This window comes from Marmota monax, unplaced genomic scaffold (assembly GCF_021218885.2).
Source record: "Marmota monax isolate L192 unplaced genomic scaffold, Marmota_monax_Labrador192_F-V1.1 WCK01_AAM20220418_F8-fsc00047, whole genome shotgun sequence".
Classification (NCBI taxonomy): domain Eukaryota; kingdom Metazoa; phylum Chordata; class Mammalia; order Rodentia; family Sciuridae; genus Marmota; species Marmota monax.
In genome coordinates, this window is record NW_026692072.1 from 13,295,251 (window position 1) to 13,313,857 (window position 18,607).

Consider the following 18,607-nt stretch of genomic DNA (forward strand, 5'->3'; position numbering starts at 1 on the left):
AGCATAATTTCTAGCTTGCTCCCAAACTTGCCTGCGCTCCTCGGGCAGGAGGGTGTTAGGCAAGATCATATGGACATCGTGGAAAGTCAAATCATATGATTGAGTCAGATACTGAAACTCTTTGATATGTGGTGGGACTTGAAGTATAGGACCTAAGTCACTTTTCTGTCTGTGAAAGATCTGACCCTAACTGAGGAAGAGAGACAGGAAGGGGCCAGGGTCCCAAAGCTCACTTTGAGGGTTTGACGTCAGTGATCTAACTTCCATCCACTAGGCCTCACTTTCTGAAAATTCCATAATCTTTCCATAGTGCCAAAGACCATGGGCCAACCCTTTCACACGTAGGTCTTTGGGCCACATTTCTGCTCTAAACTCTAGCCATGACCACTGTGATGGAGAGGCACAGTCACCTCCTCAGTGACGCTCTCAGTCCAAGCAATCTTGAATAAAAAATGGACACCAAGAAGTGCTTGTGCAATGACATTGGGAGCACTTTCAGGGTAGCTGGACAGAAAGAAAGGGTCTGAACCACAGAAGGAATAATGTCCTGTTGGCAAGTCATCCACCAAAGAGTGACAGTCAGGTAAGATATAATGTTTTTTTATTAAAGAGGCTTGAAAATATCCCAGTGGTCATAATTCATCACTATGAGCAGGAGGAACTCAGTAGTTAAAGAAGTGGAAGAAGAATGTCTGAGTCGGCCAGGTCATATGAGAAATAGGAGGTCGTAGTGCACACTGTGGCCAGGTACATGGGAAGATGCACCACAAAGCACACTTTATGCCCTTCTGGATTGTGGAAATGACTCAGTCGCATTTGTGTTGGTTGCAGATTTAATTCAGGTGCACTGGACGCCAGGCATTGAGAACATGTAGTAAAACAGTGACTGAAACACCACTTCACCTCATTTATAGCACTTTAGAGAGTGCACTGCAATTTACAACACCCCCAAACCCCCAAGCAACCCAAGCAATAAATGGGCTAAGGAACTGAACAGACTGTTCTCAGCGATCAACAAATATATGAAAAAATGTTCAATATCTCTAGTAATTAGAAAAATTCAAATCAAAATTACTTTAAGATTTCATTTCACTCCAGTTAGAAATGCAGTTATCAAGAATATAAGCAATAATAAGTGTTGGTGAGAATATGGGGAAAAAGGTACACTCATACAGCTGGTGGAACTGCAAATTTGTGCAATCACTTTGGAAAGTAGTATGGAGATTTATACATGGAATGGAACCACAATTTGACCCAGGTATCCCACTCCTTGGTTTATACCTAAAGGACTTAAAATCAGCATATCATAGTTCTGCAGTCACCTCAATAGCAGCTCAATTCACAATAGCTAAACTGGGGAAACAAACTAGATGCCCATCAATAGATGAATGGATAAAAAATCTGTGGTATATATACATAGTAGAGTATTACTTAGCATTAAAAGAGAACAAAATTACGGCACTTGCAAGTAAATGAATGGAGTTGGAGAGTATTATGCTATGTGAAGGAAGCCAATCCCCAAATACCAAAGGCTGAATATTTCTCTCATTAGTGGATGCTGATCCATAATGGGGGAGGGTATGGGAATAATGGAGGAATTTTGGATTGGGCAAAGGTGAGGGTGGGGAGGGGAGGCCTTGTGGGGCAGGAAAGATGGTATAATGAGATGGACATCAATACCCTAGGTACATATATGATTCACAAATGGTACGACTCTACATCATGTACAGAGAATTAAAATATTGTGCTTTGTGTAAAATGAATTGAAATGCATTCTGCTGTCATGTATCACTAAGTTGTTATAACAAATAAAAAAATCGCTTCCTTGCTTTCTTCCTCACTCTGTAGTAATTTATTTGTTTATGGGGTACAATGTTTCAAAACGTGTGAAATGTGTAATGATCAAATCAGATGAGATCACACATCTATCACCTAACACAGTTATTATGACTTTGTATTGGGAACATTCAAAATCCTCTCCACCAATTATTATGAAATATTAATTAATTTCTGTCACCCATGGTTATACTACTCTGCTATCCTAATGTTCTGTCTACTTGCATCCTTGGACAGAGGATGATTTAATAGATGTTTTATAGATTGAAATCACTTTCCTTCCTTCCTCCTCCTTTTCTTCCTTCCTTCCCTGTATATTTTGATGTGTTGTTGAATTCAGTTTGCTATTACTTTGTTGAAAAAAATATTTTTTTGCAATAGTGGAAATTGGACCCAGGGCCTTCCATATGTTAAGCAAGTTCTCTGCCACCAAGCTATATTCCCAACCCTAAATTAAATGTAGTTTATTTACCTCTTCATGTTTTAAATTTTTTCTTATATGGCTAACAAATGAGGCAATCAAAAACTTACTGGGGATAAGGAAAAACAGTGGAATGAATCTGACCTAACTTTCCTTTGTGCATGTAAATATACCTCAGTAAATCTCACCATCATGTATATCCACAAGACAAAAACTCCAAGTAGCAAAAAGATCAATAGAGTAGAAGAAAGGAAATAGGGGGAGGGAAGAGGGGAGGGATAGGGGGTGTTCTGGGGACTGAATTAGAGCAAATTATATTCCATGCTTTCATAATCAAGTCAAAATAAATCCTAATGTTATATACAACTAAAAAAAAGATAAAATAAAAGGAAATCTTACCCTGTTGAAGTCTCTTTCTCTCTCTCTCTCTCTCTCTCTCTCTCTCTCTCTCCATCTTTCTTTTTCTTTTCTTTTCTTTTTTTCTTTCTTTTTTTTCCATACTGAGGACCAAACCCAAGGCCTCATGTAGGTCAGGCAAGAACTAACTAATTAGATGTAACTAGAGCTATATCTCTAGACTTGTTGAAAAATTTTTGAGTGTACATTTGTCGGCAAAATTGGTCTGTAGTTTTCCTTTTTTCCTGAGCTCTTTGTCTATATTTGATATAAGGGTGATGCTGGTTTTGTAGAAAGAATTCTAAAGAGTTTCATTCTTTTCAATATTGTTGAGTAGTCTGTGCAAAGAGAGTAAACACACCATTGGAAATGAGTCCAAAAATCAAAAATTTGTATTCAAGGATGTAAAGAGTGTTATTTATAGTAGTAAAAATTAGAAACAACTGAAAATGACTAGGTATAGGCAGTACATTCATAAGAAAAAATATTTTACAAGTGATTACCAGGACATTTTTTTCAGATGGACATCAGAGGGGTAACTCTAGAAATAACCTTCTTCCCACCATTTTTCCCCTTGAGTTTGACCTCAGTTTGATCAAGACTCAGCCTCTATGTCCCATCTAGTTTCATTGTCCTGGTCCACAGCCTCTTCATGGCCTTCTTCACCTCAGCATTTCTCAGGGAGTAGATGACAGGGTTGAGGAGTGGGGTCACCACTGTGTAGAACACGGCTACCATCTTGTCTGCAGGCAGAGTGGTCGAAGGTCTCAGATAGATGAAGACACAGGGTACAAAGAACAACATGACCACGGTGATGTGGGACCCACAGGTGGAGAGGGCTTTGCGCCTCCCCTCAGAGCTCCGAGTCCTCAGATGAAGCAGGATGACCACATAGGACACCAAGAAGACCAGAAAGCTGATCACAGACAGGGTCCCCCCATTAGCAACAATCAGCAGACCAATGAGGAGGGTGTCTGAGCAGGCCAGTTGGAGCAAGGGGAGCACATCACAGAAATAGTGGTCAATCACATTGGGGCCACAGAAGGGCAGTTGGAAGATGAGAAGGATCTCGGCAGAAGAATGCACAAAGCCCCCCACCCATGCCATTCCCACCAGGACCATGCACACCTGCCGATTCATGATTGTGGTGTAGTTGAGGGGCTTGCAGATGGCCACATAGTGGTCATAGGCCATCACTGTGAGCAGGAAAATCTCAGCACCCCCAAAGAAGTGCAGGAAGAAAAGCTGTGTCATGCAGCCCCACCAAGGTATGGTTTTCCTCTCAGCCAGCAGATCTGAGATGAGTTTGGGGGCTGTAGTAGAGGAGTAGCAGATCTCTACGAAGGACAGGTAGCTGAGGAAGAAGTACATGGGGGATCCCAGACTTCTGCTGGTCAGGACAGTGAGCACAATGAGGGAATTCCCTAGGATAATGGCCACGTACAAGAGCAGAAATATTACAAAGTAAATCCTCTGCACCTCCCAGTTGGGAGATAGTCCCAGGAAAATGAATTCAGTCACATTGTGTGTATTGGCCATGATGTCACCATTAAGATGCAGATATTTGGGTCTTGTGACCTTAAATGATACAAAAACAAAAGACTTCTTCATGAACTGCGTCAGTAACATACAGACACTTGCCTGTCTGAGATGATTGTGAGCTAAATATTGAAAGATGATTCTTTTTTACAGAAGAATGGAAGAGCTTTTGAAGAATGGAGACAGCAAGTATAGTTGCCTTGCATGTGCTTGGAGTAAGGCAACAATACAACAAATTAAACTGTACAGAGAGACTAGTCCCAGTGTATGAAAGACTGTTAGTGATTTGGGGTTTATTCTGCAGTAGGTGGAAAGTCACCAAGAATGTTCCTCAACTGGACAGTAAAATCATTTTTTATGGAGATGTTGGACTAGTGGAACAGAGCAGAGGAGGGGCAATCTAGTAGAGTTAGCACCTCCCCTCATTGGACAATGTGGGCAGACAGGATAGTGTTACTGGGTCTCTGTAGTACATCTTTCTATTGCCTTGGCTTATTGTATTATCTCTCACTGCAGCTTTTCTGCATTATATTTGCTTGTTGTCTATATGTGGTTTCCACATGCCCTTCAGAGTCTTCAGAAGAGATGTCTATCTATGGTGCACCTCCCTGGACTCAGTACCCAAAAGAGGACCATAAAGCTTTGATCTTTATTTTGATTTTACATCCTATTTCTTGTCCTCTAAGCATGGTTCTGTGTGACCTTATTGCGTCCTAAGGATCCATTCAATCCATGCACAATTCTCATCGTGGGCACTTTTCATTTCCTCCAAGCTTTATGCATCCAGGGCCAGCACATTTTTTACACCCTTCCCAGGGCCTACTCAATCTCTGACTGATCCCTTTCTACCTCCTAGTCTCTCAACACCTTGTCATCACCAAGATTCTCCACTGACTGATATGCAGGTAGTCCTGCTGCATTCTGGTCTGTGTCTGAGCTAGCTGAGGTCAATGTGCATGAGCCGTGGTCTCACATCCTGAGACTCTAGAGCACCTGATACTGGAGCCAGACGACTTACCCTCATTCCACAAAGCTTCCTTTCTCCAGTGATGGAGACAGGCTGAGGTGGTTAAGCACCATCAGGATCCAGAGTAAACTCACAGAGAGAACTTGTAGTTTCAGAAACAAAGAGAAGGCAAGGTTCATAGTAAATTCTTAGATCCCTGGGCTATTCTACCACGCCATTCATGGAAGACAGCTTATGTCTGCTAACAGTCTGGTCTCCTTGTGTCATATTTATGTTTTTTTTTTCAGATAGTATTTATGTGATATCTTGAAAGATATCCCTCCTTCCTCCTTCCTTCCTTTCTCTCTCCCTCAATACCTACCTTCCTTTCTTCCTTCCTTCCTTCTCCCCCCCCTCCCCCCCTTCTGTACTGGGGAGTGAACTCAGGGGCTGGACATGCTAGGTAAGGATTCTAACACTGACATATACCCTCAGACTTTTATTGTTTATTTTGAGATAGGATCTCCCTACATCTCCTAAGGAGACCTCCAACGTGGCATTCTTCTGTTTGAGATTCAGGCTAGCACCACTGTATCCACCTAAAATTTATTTAACCTGTGTCACACTCAAGGACCATTTAATGTGCAGATCTTACCTACCTCAGAGATAGATGTCATGACTCTCACTCCCAGGTCCATCTCAGGCTAAGTTCTGTTCCCTTCCTCTGTGCTGCCTTGGATTTCTCTGAGTTAGAAAATTTGTATTGTCGGACTGGATTCCCTCACAGCTGGTGGCCCCCTTTCCCTTGGATATTTTAGAATCAATCCCAGGTTTCACACTGGATTATATTATTTTATGTGGCCACCTACCTACTGCAGAGTGGGCCTCCTAAGGGAGAGACTGCATCTTCTCACCATGCCATCTCCACTGCTTACTACTGTGACCACCACCTGATTGCACTCAGTGAGTGCCAGGGGTTGAATGACCTTGGTGTGTGTCTTCCCTGGCCTTCTGAGCATAGTAGTTGCTATAACATAGGTTTACAGTAAATCTTGAAAGAACAGAGGTCCCCATGGATGAAGACCATATCTTTTTTATTCCTGAATCCCAGATTCTGGCACATTGCTGCCCTCAACATTCACACAAGAAAAGTTTGTAAAACACCATTTGCCTCAGGGCCCCATTCCCTGTGCTTTAAGAGTGAATCAATCATCACATACCAAAGAAGCCCATGTTCACAAAACAAAACTGACACCAGTGTTTCTGTGTCTTTGCTGTGTTTACCACAGCGATCTTTTCTGTTCAGCAGACAGAGATGCAAATTCCTCCCTGAGAACAGCCTAGGGCTCAGGCATGCTGCCAGTTAGCCAGCGGAGAAGAATTAGGCCAATCTAGGTCCAGAATTCCTGTTCACCTGGAGTGTCAAGATGAGGGACCTGTTCTACTTACAGCCTTAGACTTGGGAATATGGGAGACGGAGGCACCAGGTTCTCGGATCCATCTGACACTTAAAAACAAGAGCCAAGTAGACTCACTTCCAGGGTGTTCCACACAGAACTAAGAACCCTGGCAACTCAGCCTTAAGTTCACCCTGCTTACACAGGACATCTGGAGGGAAGGCATGATCAGGTGAGAGGAGGTTTCCACGGATGTGTACCCTTTCCCCTTCTTAATCAGGCAGAATATCTCAGGGGAAGCAGGACCTGTTCAAACCTGGTAGGGAAAAAAAATCGTGAAAAGTGGACAAATTAAATTCACCCAGAATTCACAGAGCACTCACCTGCATCACACTGTTCACAGGCAATGATCCCTCTCCTGCTCATCAGGAGCTTGATCCTGGGGCTTGATATAAATGACAGTACTCAAGAGTTTGGTCTGAGGCTTAGGGAAACTGAAATAGCACATTCCAAAGCCTGTGGTGTGGAAGAGGTATAGATGGGTGGTTCCAAGCCAGGGGTGATTTACCCCAGAGGACACTGGGTAATAATGTGTGGAGCCATTGGCTGTTGTCCAAGCTGGTTGTCGAGGGAGGGGCTGCTCACATGAAGCAGGGAGAGCCCAGGGAGGCAGTGACACATCCTGCAAGGCACAGGACTGTCCACATTGTAAAGAATAAGAATAAAGAGAGACACAGACAAGGTGCAGAGGCAGGGAAGGTGGCAGAGTGGCTCTTTGTCCAAGTGGCCATGTTTATTTGTAACAATGGGTTACATTAAGTCATTAGAACCATAACCACATTATTGTTCAGAGTATCAGAAAGATTGCTTATTCTGCAGTTACATTTCATAGTTATAATATGCAACGTTAGGAGTTTTGTGCTGTCCTCAAGAAAGTTCATTGTCTGAAGTTACTGTTAGGTGGGCAGCTCCTGGAGCACTGGAGCTCGGTGAAGCATTGTAGTTACGGAGCCAGCAAGATCCTTTATTCTCACAAGTTATGTGCCTAAGTTTAAGGTTGAAGCTGATAAGACTCTAGCATGGAGGGCATTACCATAGCAACTGGGCATCCTGCGCCTTTTCACAGAAACATTCCCAGGCACCAAGCATGCCACGGCCATGAAGTCATCAGGGACCCCAATCCCAAACACAGAACCCCTACACCTTTGGACTGCCCTAGAGATAGCCTGCTATAGCTGAAGCAGATTTGCTCTGAATTCACAAGCATTGAAATGAGGTGTGGAGAACATGGGAATTCCTTACCGTGCTTTGACCACACCTGTGTGTGTTGTAAATGTAGTGTGATGGAATGTTTTAGAGATGCCATAGGAGATATTTGTAAAATCAATTGGTTCTATGTCTATATAAGCATCACTCACTATTGTCAACTCAGCCTAGAGATAAGCACCCACTTATTTATTCTTCTCAGAGAATAAAGGAGAAAACCATGATGAGAGGTCTTATGATTTAGTACAGTGTTTGACAGGATTACTTTTCTACCTGTGATAACTGAGTTAACAGTTTTTCTGCATAGAGAAAGAAACCCAGGGCAGAAGATTATCAGGAAAATACATCAAAGTCTGAGGTATTCATGCAAAACTTCTAAGTGTTTTGCAATCTGTCCTCATGAAATTGAGTTTCTGTGACAGTCTGTCAGCCAAAGTATTGTCTTATTGAAAGATTTGGCTTAATAAAACTAAGTTAGATCATTTTAGTATGAATCTTTGAGTGTTTGTTATAGGGAAACTACATTTTAAGACTTATTTGTGTTGTTAGTCTCTGGCTGCTTACTTAAAATTATAAATTGTTTTTTGCTTCAGAGGTTGATTTTATTTCTTATTCTGGTAAAGATTAAGAAGTTATAGATCTATACTCATTGACTGTTACATTAGTTTTTTAAAAAAATTTCCAATAGATTCCAGTTCTTCTTTCAGAAATAGGAATATATTTACTCACACTCTTCTTTGTGAAAAGTTATTTGGCATGTATAATAAATGACTTGCTATCAGTTCATGCTATTCCTTAACAAATGGGAATGTTAAAAAAAAACCCTTGTAGCAGAGTTTATTTACCACAGTCAGTTACTGAAATCAATGCCATGTCTTACAACAAGAGAATTTTTTTTACTGTGGTGTTTTCATGAAATGGAATACTAGTTTCTAAATGCAAAGAACAAATTCCTGGAATCCACAACACAGATGACTCTCCAAAAGAGCACGTTGAGAGAATGGAGCCAGAGACAAGAGTGTACGTGCTTCATGCTTGCATTCACAGGAGGCTAGGAAGAAGCTAAAGAATTCCATGATGATAGAAATTAGATGAGTGAGTGCCAGTTGGCCAGCCAGGGTTAGAGATTGCCTGGGAGGAGTCATGAGTAGTTCCTGGAGTGATAGGAATATTTCCTTTTCGTTTGGGATGTTGATTCCACAGTGTATAAATTTGTCAACAATTATTGGAGATCTATTGGACTGAAGGTCTTGACATTCCATTGAATCACAGAATTTCAGTTGTTCATGAGGTTCCACCAACATTAAGTGGTAGATTTGGATTCTGTTCAGTCAGTGGGGCATCAGAGTCAAATGCTCACCTACCTCACTGTGCCCAGTGCACCACCCTCCATGAAACCACCTCACCAAACCCCCTGTGGTGAACTCTCCCTGTTCACATCTTAAGCACATCACAAAATCCCATTCTCTTTTGCCAATGCTCACTTTCCCAGCTGTCTTTGCATATAGAAGTAGACCCCTGACTTAGTTCTGGCAAATAACAACAAAAAAAGAAAAAGAGAGAAATACTGATGGATATTTCCCATAATTATTTCTCAAAATGTGACCTGGGACTTTACCATCCTACATATGAAGATATGATGCTTTAAGCAGCTGCTATACTGCATCTTGCAACCATGATGACAGCCTAGGGAGCCAAGCAGGTGCCAACCCAGTCTGCCATCATCACAGGATTAAAAATCATCCTAAACCAATGACCTCCAAACTTCTTGACTTTCCCTATAAAGTTAGAGAGTAAATATTTTGGGCCTTGCAGACTATTCAGTCTCTGTTGCAGCTGCTTGTTTCTGCCCCTGTGGCATGGAAACAGACACAGGGAACATGCAAAATACAAGCAAGGCAATCATCCAATAAGAGTGTACCATGAAAATTAAAATTTAAACTTCATGTTAACTTGTGTGTGTCACAAAAATCTTCATTTGATCATTTTTCCTCAACCATTAAAAAATGTAAGAGCCTTTCTTCGGTCACAGTGCACACAGGAACAAGCAGTGAGATTGGTTTGAATGAAGCCACTCTTCACCAGGTTGAAGCAAACACAGTCCTAGCTACATCACTTCCTTCCCTGAGACCCCAGATAACCACTGTATAGAAAGAGAAGAGTCTTTGGAAATTGTTCAGATGAGATGATAATGGTTCCGTCCCCTTCCAGATATTTGCCTTTAAGAATTTCCTTCTTGTTCCTGAAATAAACCTTCTATCATGGAATTTCATGCATGAGAACCTGGCTAATGGGAGGAAGGCACCCAAGGAAGGAGAGAATCTGTCCCGGGGTCTCCCAAGATCATTCTGGTAAGGAGAACTGGCCACAGCATGGACCTTTGTCTGCAAGTGCCACGATCCTTCTATCTATCACTACATGCTAACCCCAGAGGTGCAGTGAGTACAGCCAAGGTCACACTGCTGAGAGGTGACTGGGTGGGATTGCATTTCATGGGATCCATCCTCCATTCTAAACACTGTGCAGTGCTGATTACTGCAGAAGAGGGAGAGGGTGTCCCAATGTGACCACACTGGAAACTACTGACCACTAGGACAGGACGTGAAGTCCTAGCATGAGGTTAAAGTGGCCCATTTAGCCTGCAGGAAAACAGAGGCAGGTGAACTCTGCTCCTTCACAGTTGACTGATCTCAGATCGCACTTTGAGTCACCTGCTCCGGGTGTTCCTGGCTCATGTTTTCACTCCATCCTCGAGTTCTCCTCTAGCCCCTGGAGCTCCTCATGGCAGTTTTCAGCCTCCCGTTTCTCCATGTGCAGATGATGGGGTTCAGCTTGGGAGTGATGACCATGAAGAGCACAGCCACCAGTTTGTCCTTCGTGAAGGCAGAGGAGAGCTGTCATTAGAGGAAGATGGCAGGCTCAGCAATCTGCTGGGCATGTAGTTCAGAGGTAGTGTGTTTACCTAGCGTGAGAGAGGCACTGAGTTCAACCCTCAGTATCACAAACAAAATGAGAAAAAAATACCACCAAGATATATGTGTTAGTTACCTTTCTAATTCTCTGGGAAAATATTCCTAGTGTGAATAGCTTCTAGGGAGCAAAAGTATATTTTGGTTCATGGTTTCATAGGTTTCAGTCCATGGTCATTTGGACATGTTGCTTTGGGTCTCTAGTATCATGGTTCATCAGGGCAGGTGTACATGACGGAGGAAGCCTGCTCACCACATGGTAACTGAGAAACAGAGACAGGAAGAGGCCTGGATCCCAATGTCCACTTTGAACCTTTGACTTCAGTGATCTAACTTCCATCCACTAGGCCTCACTTTCTCTAGATTCCATTATCTTTCAATATTGCCAAAGACCATGTGCCAACCCTTTCACACATAAGTCTTTGGGCCACATTTCTGCTCTAATCTCTAGCATGAACACTGTGATGGACAGGCACAGGTGGGGAGAGCTGAGTTAGCATTTACTCCATCTCCTTTTCTTTGAGGATCAGTTGAAATCATATAGGCCACTGCCAAGTGGAGTTTTGGAGCATTCTGGGTGTGTTATAGGTCCTGAAAACTTTTCCTTTTCTCCTGTAGACAGGGATTCAGTACACAGGTAAGTAGTTGTTGTAAGTGCTACAGGAAATTTTTCTCGTTTCCCTTGGAGTAATCCCCATTGATCATGTCTATGGATGCCCACTATTAATTCCACAGAAAATGCTACTGCTTCTGCCTGGAATACATTACCTTCCTTTTCTAAATGCAAAATTCTGTATGTATTTAAGATCTTGGTTAAAATTTCTCCACTGGGCTGGGGATGTGGCTCAAATGGTAGCGCGCTCACCTAGCATGTGTGAGGCACTGGGTTCTATTCTCAGCACCACATAAAAATAAAATAAAGATATTGTGTCCACCTAAAACTAAAAAATAAATATTAATTAAAAACATCTCCACTTACAAGGCCTTCTCTGACTTCCGTCTTTTTTGGGTAGAACTGCAGTTTGTTCCCAAAGTCAGTTTACAGATATATGTCATCATTACCCCATCACTTTGATTGTGATTATTTTCCATGTGTTTCTCTCTCATGAGACTGTAAGCTGTCAAGGGTAGCACTCTGTGCTGTTCCTCTTCTTGGCAGCTCTATGAATCTTACACATAGTTGATGCTCCAAAGTACTTGTTGAATAAGCAAACTTTGAAGCTCATGTCCAAACCTTGCTAAGTCAACTCTCACAAATTCTTCAGGAGCACCATCATGGTGGGCAGCACATCTTTTCTGTTAAAATTGTAAGAGCTCATTCTACAAATTTTATTAGGTTGTTCCAATAGCCAGCCAGCTACAACCCAAGATCCTGGTCACTTAACTTTTCTGATCAACTGTTGTTGCTCAGTAATATGAGCTCCAGATGATTATTCTGAATATTTTGTAAGATAACGTACATGTTATGGTTTAGATATGAGGTATCCCCCCAAAGCTCATGTAGAAGATAGTGCAAGAATTTTTGGAGATGAAACGATTACTTTATGAGAGTTGTTAACTAATGATTGGATTAATCCAGAGATGTAGATTAATTGTGTGGTAACTGTAGGTAGGTAGAGTATGGCTGCAGGAGATAGCTCATTGGGGGTATATTTTGGTATCTTTTATCTCCATTTTTGTTTCAAGAAAATTTTAAATTAACATCTCCATTGGTTGTTCTATAATAAGTTGTTTAATATGCACATAGTTTCCTAATTTTTTCTTGTTATTGATTTTTAGTTTTATTGCACTGTGGTCAAAAAGGATACTCGATATGATTTTTTTTTATTTTTGAATTATAGGTGTACATAATAATGGGATTTATTGATACATATTTGTATGCAATGTGCTTCCTTAATGTTTTGTTGGGACTTGTTTTGTGGCTTGTGATATGATCTATCCTGGAGCAGGTTCCCTGCATTCCTGAGAAGAGGGTGTATTCTGTAGGTGTTGAATGGAAGGTTCTGCAGGTTTCTGTTCTGTTTGGTTTAGGGTGCAGTTTACCTCTGCTGGTTCCTTGTTGTTTTCCATTACTGAAAAAGGGGTGATAAAGTATATTAACTTCTATTATTGTATTGGTCTATTTCTCCCTTTAGAGCTATTAATATTTGCTTATATATTTGGGTGCTCTGATTTTGAGTGTGTATGTATTTAAAATTATCAGTTCCTCTTGATGAATTTACCATCTAATGATTTATAATGACATTACTTCTCCATTTTTTACCAGTTTTCACTTGAAACCAATTTAATCTGATACAAGTGGCTAATGCTGCTTTCTTCTGGATTCCATTTGTATGCATATCTTATTTCATCCCTTCACTCTCAGTCTGTGTGTGTCCTTACAGGTGAAGTGACTTTCTTGTAAGGAACATGTAGTTGCACCTTGCTTCTTTTTAATCCATTATGTCAATGTGATTTAATAGGAGTTTTGAATCCATTTCTACTCAAGGTAGTTATTGATAGGTAAGGTATTGCTATCACCATTTTATAAATTATTTTCTAATTTTATTGTAGTGTCTTTCTTTTTCCTCCTTCTCTCCTGGTTTTCATTGTCTCTAGTAGCGTGTTGTGATTATTGTTTACTAATTTTGGTTTGTCTATTATAGATTTTTGCATTGTGGTTAACTTATTGTTGATGGAAAAATATTTGATTATAGAAAGCTATTTTGAAATGATAGCAACTTATTATGACTGTAAAGATGAAAGAAGGAAAAAAGAAGATATACTAAGAAGTAAACTCCTCACCTGCCTAGCATTCCTCTCCACATTTTAAATTTTTAGTATCTCATTTTACATCTTTCTACAGTGTCTCTTAACATATTAACGTGTTGAGAGCCACAGCCTAAGGGGCCCCAGCAAACTTCCAGCTGCCAGCTGATTGGCTCCTCTGCAGTGATGCTCATTGGGCTGTTTCCCGGCCCTTTCAGACCGCGGAGCTGCTCATTGGGGGACTTTTTTTTGGCTCCGCGGTTGCAACCCAGCCAATGGGCCTCAAGAGCAGGAGGAGTCGGGGGTTGAGAGGCTTGTGGGAAGCCGGTGGTGGCAGTTGGGCTCTGAGGGAATTCCTGAAGAGCTCCTGTGGTGCCTGTGGTGTGGCATGTGTGCTCTAAAAATAAAGTTCGTTTGTGCTTGATAAGTGGCTCCTGAATTGTGCCCAGCCAGACTGCGGCATTAAAGCAGTTTTTATTTTTAGTTGTTTTATTTTGTAGCCTTCACATTAAGATATGAATGATTTGTATTTATAATATTAAGACATTCTGAATTTGTATATTTACTGTTGCAAATTTAATATCTTCTCATCTTTTCTTCTTAGGCATCAACATGTCTTTCTTTCAGTGTGAAGAACTTCTGTTACCTTTCCTGTAGGACAGTTCTGGTGGAGACATGTTTGCTCAGTTTTTGTTTATAAAAGTGAAGAAAAAATGAGAACAGATGTAGTAGTATATGTATTTACTTAAATAGACTCTGCAAGAAACATAGGACATCAGGAAAAGCAAAAGAGAATAAGGGCAAAGAAGGAATATTAGAAAAATACAACTTTTCATATGTGTGGCTTGATATTGTAGTTTTTAAACCTTATGAGTACATTACTTTTGCACAAAAATGAAAATCAATATAATTTCTGGATGGTTTCTAAATCCAACAACATTCAAAGAAAAATAACGAATTGTTTAAAATAATTTAAACTCAAACACAATGGAATAAATTGATACAAAAATGGATCATTTTATTACATAGAAATTTAAAATTTTCAAATATTGAGAATATTTTACTGGGCTTTTTTTTATTGTAGTGCTGGAGATCAGATGAATAATATAAAAATAAGACTCAAAGCCAATTAAAAAAGAAAACAACCATCCTGAAAAAAAATCAGAGAAATGAAATTTGTGTGTATAATTTTCAAATCATTTAAAATATTTCATTGTAAAATAATTTAACTTTTAAAAACTTGTTAAATTTCAAAGAATAATTTCTGTTATTCCTAAATCCAATTCTGAAGTGTTAGTATTTTCCCACATTTTATTTATTGTTGTCTCAATAAGTAGATAGACAAGTAGACAAAAAGTGAATAGAGTTTTATCACAAACAATGAAAATAGGGAGATGTATGCCAAAGGATACAAACTTGCAGTTATGTACCATGAGTAGGTCTAGGATCTAATGTGATCTATATGAGAACTATAGTTAAGAAGATTTATAATACACTGAAAATGTGCTGAGAGCTTAGATGTTAAGTATTCTTACTACAGAAAAAGCTAACTGTGGAAAATTGTTGGCATATTAATTCGCATTGTTGTATTAATAATTTCACTGTGTACGTGTATATCTGAACAGTGTGTTGTACATAATACATATTTACAATAAAATAATATATTTTTTTTCTGTAATGTTTGAAAGCAGCTAAAATGGTAATTTTTTTTATCTTCAGAAACCTCCATGAATGATTTCTAAATCCAAGGACATTGCCTGGGATAAACATAGCGTAATTTTCAAAATCAACAGTTTAGCATTCATACAATTAGATTATCTAAGGAGTTTTGTCTACTCATGGCCTTTACCTAATACAGGATGTGATCGAGGATCTCATGTTGTATTCCGTTGTCTCCAGCCTTTCATGTGTGAGTCCTTCAATCTTTCTTTGTCTTCCCATTTTTGAAGCATGAAGGGCAGTCATTTAGCAGAATGTTCTTAGTTTGGGTTTCCCTGATGAGTTTTCATATTTGACTAAGGATGGACATTTTGGGTAGGAATACCACAGTGCTGATGCTGTGTGCCTCCTCAGTGCACCAGGACTGGAGGAAGAGTACATCAATTCATCTCCTTCCTGGTGGCATTAAATTTGGGCAATTGTGTAAGGGGGGGCAATAAAATTGCATTATCCCAAATGTATTGTTAGGGGATACTTTAAGATGATAGAAAATATTATTTCTCAACAAGCCAATAATGAAAAACTGATTCTGTTGAGAGCCCTTCCACGAGGCATGTGATTCACTTTTGTACATCAAAATCCTTCATGCTCTTTAAGAGAATAAACTCATCCTAGGAAATGTGTCCCCAAATCAGAAGTTAGTTAAAGATTTCTATTCAAGGATACTTAGAGAGTGTTACTTATAGTAGTAAAAATTAGAAGCAACTGAAAATGGTTTAGTAGGAACATCCATAAGAGGAAATACTTTATAAGTGATTTAAAGGAAAATTTAAAGATGGACACCGCATTGGGTAACTCTAGAATTAACCGGCTTTCACCCATTGTGCCCTATGTTTGAACCTGCATCATTCCAAAGCCAAGGATCAGTAACAAGACTCAGTCTCTATTTCTCATCTAGTTGCATTGTCCTGATCCACAGCCTCTTCATGGCCTTCTTTATTTCAGCATTTCTCAGGGAGTAGATGACAGGGTTGAGGAGTGGGGTCACCACTGTGTAGAACATGGCTACCATCTTGTCTGCAGGCAGAGTGGTCGAAGGTCTCACGTAGATGAAGACACAGGGTACAAAGAACAATATAACCACAGTGATGTGGGACCCACAGGTGGAGAGGGCTTTGTGTTGCCCCTCAGAGCTCCGAGTTCTCAGATGAATCAGTATGACCACATAGGACACTAAGAGGACCAGAAAGCTGATCACAGACAGGGCCCCCCATTAGAAACAATCAGCAGACCAATGAGGAGGGTGTCTGAGCAGGCCAGTTGGAGCAAGGGGAGCACATCACAGAAATAGTGGTCAATCACATTGGGCCCACAGAAGGGCAGTTGGAAGACAAGAAGGATCTGGGCAAAGGAATGCACAAAGCCCCCCACCCATGCCATTCCCACCAGGACCATGCACACCTGCTGGTTCATGATGGTGGTGTAGTTGAAGGGCTTGCAGATGGCCACATAGCGGTCATAGGCCATCACTGCGAGCAGGAAAACCTCAGTGCCCCCAAAGAAGTGCATGAAGAAAATCTGTGTCATGCAGCCCCACCAAGGTATGGTTTTCCTCTCAGCCAGCAGATCTGAGATGAGTTTGGGGGCTGTAGAAGAGGAGTAGCAGATCTCCACGAAGGACAGGTAGCTGAGGAAGAAGTACATGGGGGATCCCAGACTTCTGCTGGTCAGGACAGTGAGCACAATGAGGGAATTCCCCAGGACAATGGCCACGTACAAGAGCAGAAAAATTACAAAGCAGACTTTCTGCACCTCCTGATTGGGAGACAGTCCCAGGAGAATGAATTCAGTCATGTTGTATGTATTAGCCATGAGAACACCAGCAAGAGTTAGCAATTTGTGTGGTGACTTGAAATGATAGAAAACAAAAGACTTCTTCATGAACTGGGTGAGTTACATAGAGACGCTTGCCAATCCGAGATGCTTGTGATCTAGGTTTTGAAAGATGTGGAGGAGTTAGTGAAGTGTAGATGGGAAAGCTTTCCAAGAATGGGGACAGGAACTGTAGGTGCATTTTTCTTCGATTAAGGTGACAAAAACAACAAACTATTCCGAGAGACTAGTACCAGTGTATGAAGAACTATTATGGATTTTGGGGTTTATTCTGCAGAAAATGTAAAGTCATCAAGTATGTCTGTCAATTAGAAATGAAATCATTTTGCATTCAGAGGTTGGAATAGAGGGAACAGAGCAGAGGAGGGGCGACATATTAAGAAGTCACTAAGTTCCCTTATTGGAACATGTTGGGCAGCCAAGGACAGTGTTACTCTGTTTATATCCTTCTTGTGCCTTTGTATATTCTGAACTATCTTTCACTGCAGGTTTACTGCATTACACTTTTATTTGCTTGTTTCCTAAAATTGGTTCCAAAACAGTGTCCTCAACCTGTCCACATGCCCTTCTGAGTCTTAAAAGCGATGTCCTGTGATGCACCTCCCTGGACTCAGCACCCCTAAGAGAACCACAAGGCTTTTTTGAATTCTTATGTCTCTTCCCCTTCTATTTCTTGTTCTTTAAACTTGGTCTCTGTGTGACCTTATTGCCTTCTCAGGATCCATTCAATCCATGCATGATTCTTCTGATGCTTTTTATTTTCTCCAATCATAATGAATCCAAATGCCAACAAAGTTCCCACACCTCTTTCCAGTGCCCACTCATTATCTGACTCATTCTTCTTGATATCATGGTATTTCAACCAATTATCATCACCATGGCTGTCCAGTGACTTATATGCAGATTGTTCCAGTCAATTCTGGACTTTGTCGGAGCTAGTTGAGGCCAATGTGGTCTCATACACTAAGACTCCAGAGTACCTGAGGCTGGCAGCCTGATGACTTGTACTCAGGCCACAAAGCTTCCCCTCTTAATTGATGGAGACTTAGGTAGTTGAAGTCCACCAGAAGTCAGAGGGAATTCACTGAGAGAACTTACAATGACAGAAACAAAGAGAAGGCAAGGTCCTTCCCTAAATTCTTAGATTTTGGGGGAATTCTTCCATGCATTCATGGAAGAGAGTAGCCATGTGGTATCTAGAAAGTTCTTTTTTTGGCAGGATTGGGGATTGAACTCAAGTCTGACCATGCTAGGTAAGCACTCTACCACTTCAGTTCTTTTATTTTAAATTTTAAGATAGGGTCTCCCTAAGTGGCCCAAGGTGACCTTGAACGTGGGATCCTTCCAACTCAGCCTCCTGAGTTACTGAGATGTCATTATCTTTTCCACACTCAAGGTCCAAACACATGCAAACCATTCCTACCTCAGAGGTAGATGTCATGACTCCCACTCCCAGTGCCATTCCACGACAGGTTGACTCTCAGACCCAGGGAGTTCATGTCCCAGACCAAGGCCCTCACAGCCAGTGGACCCCTTT

The 18,607-nt window shown here is 40.9% G+C and overlaps 2 protein-coding genes across 2 annotated transcripts; both read right to left on the reverse strand.

The window, feature by feature from the left end:
• Nucleotides 1-3,262: 3,262 nt before the first annotated feature.
• Nucleotides 3,263-4,192, reverse strand: LOC124099747 (olfactory receptor 4X2-like). Its single transcript, XM_046454984.1, has one exon. The coding sequence runs from the start codon at nucleotides 4,190-4,192 to the stop codon at nucleotides 3,263-3,265; it is 930 nt and encodes a 309-aa protein (XP_046310940.1).
• Nucleotides 4,193-16,120: 11,928 nt separating this feature from the next.
• LOC124099758 (olfactory receptor 4X2-like) lies at nucleotides 16,121-17,049 on the reverse strand. The gene is given in 2 exon segments (XM_046454992.1): nucleotides 16,121-16,443; nucleotides 16,446-17,049. Coding segments are annotated over 2 exon segments (927 nt in total).
• Between the last annotated feature and the right edge of the window lie 1,558 nt (nucleotides 17,050-18,607).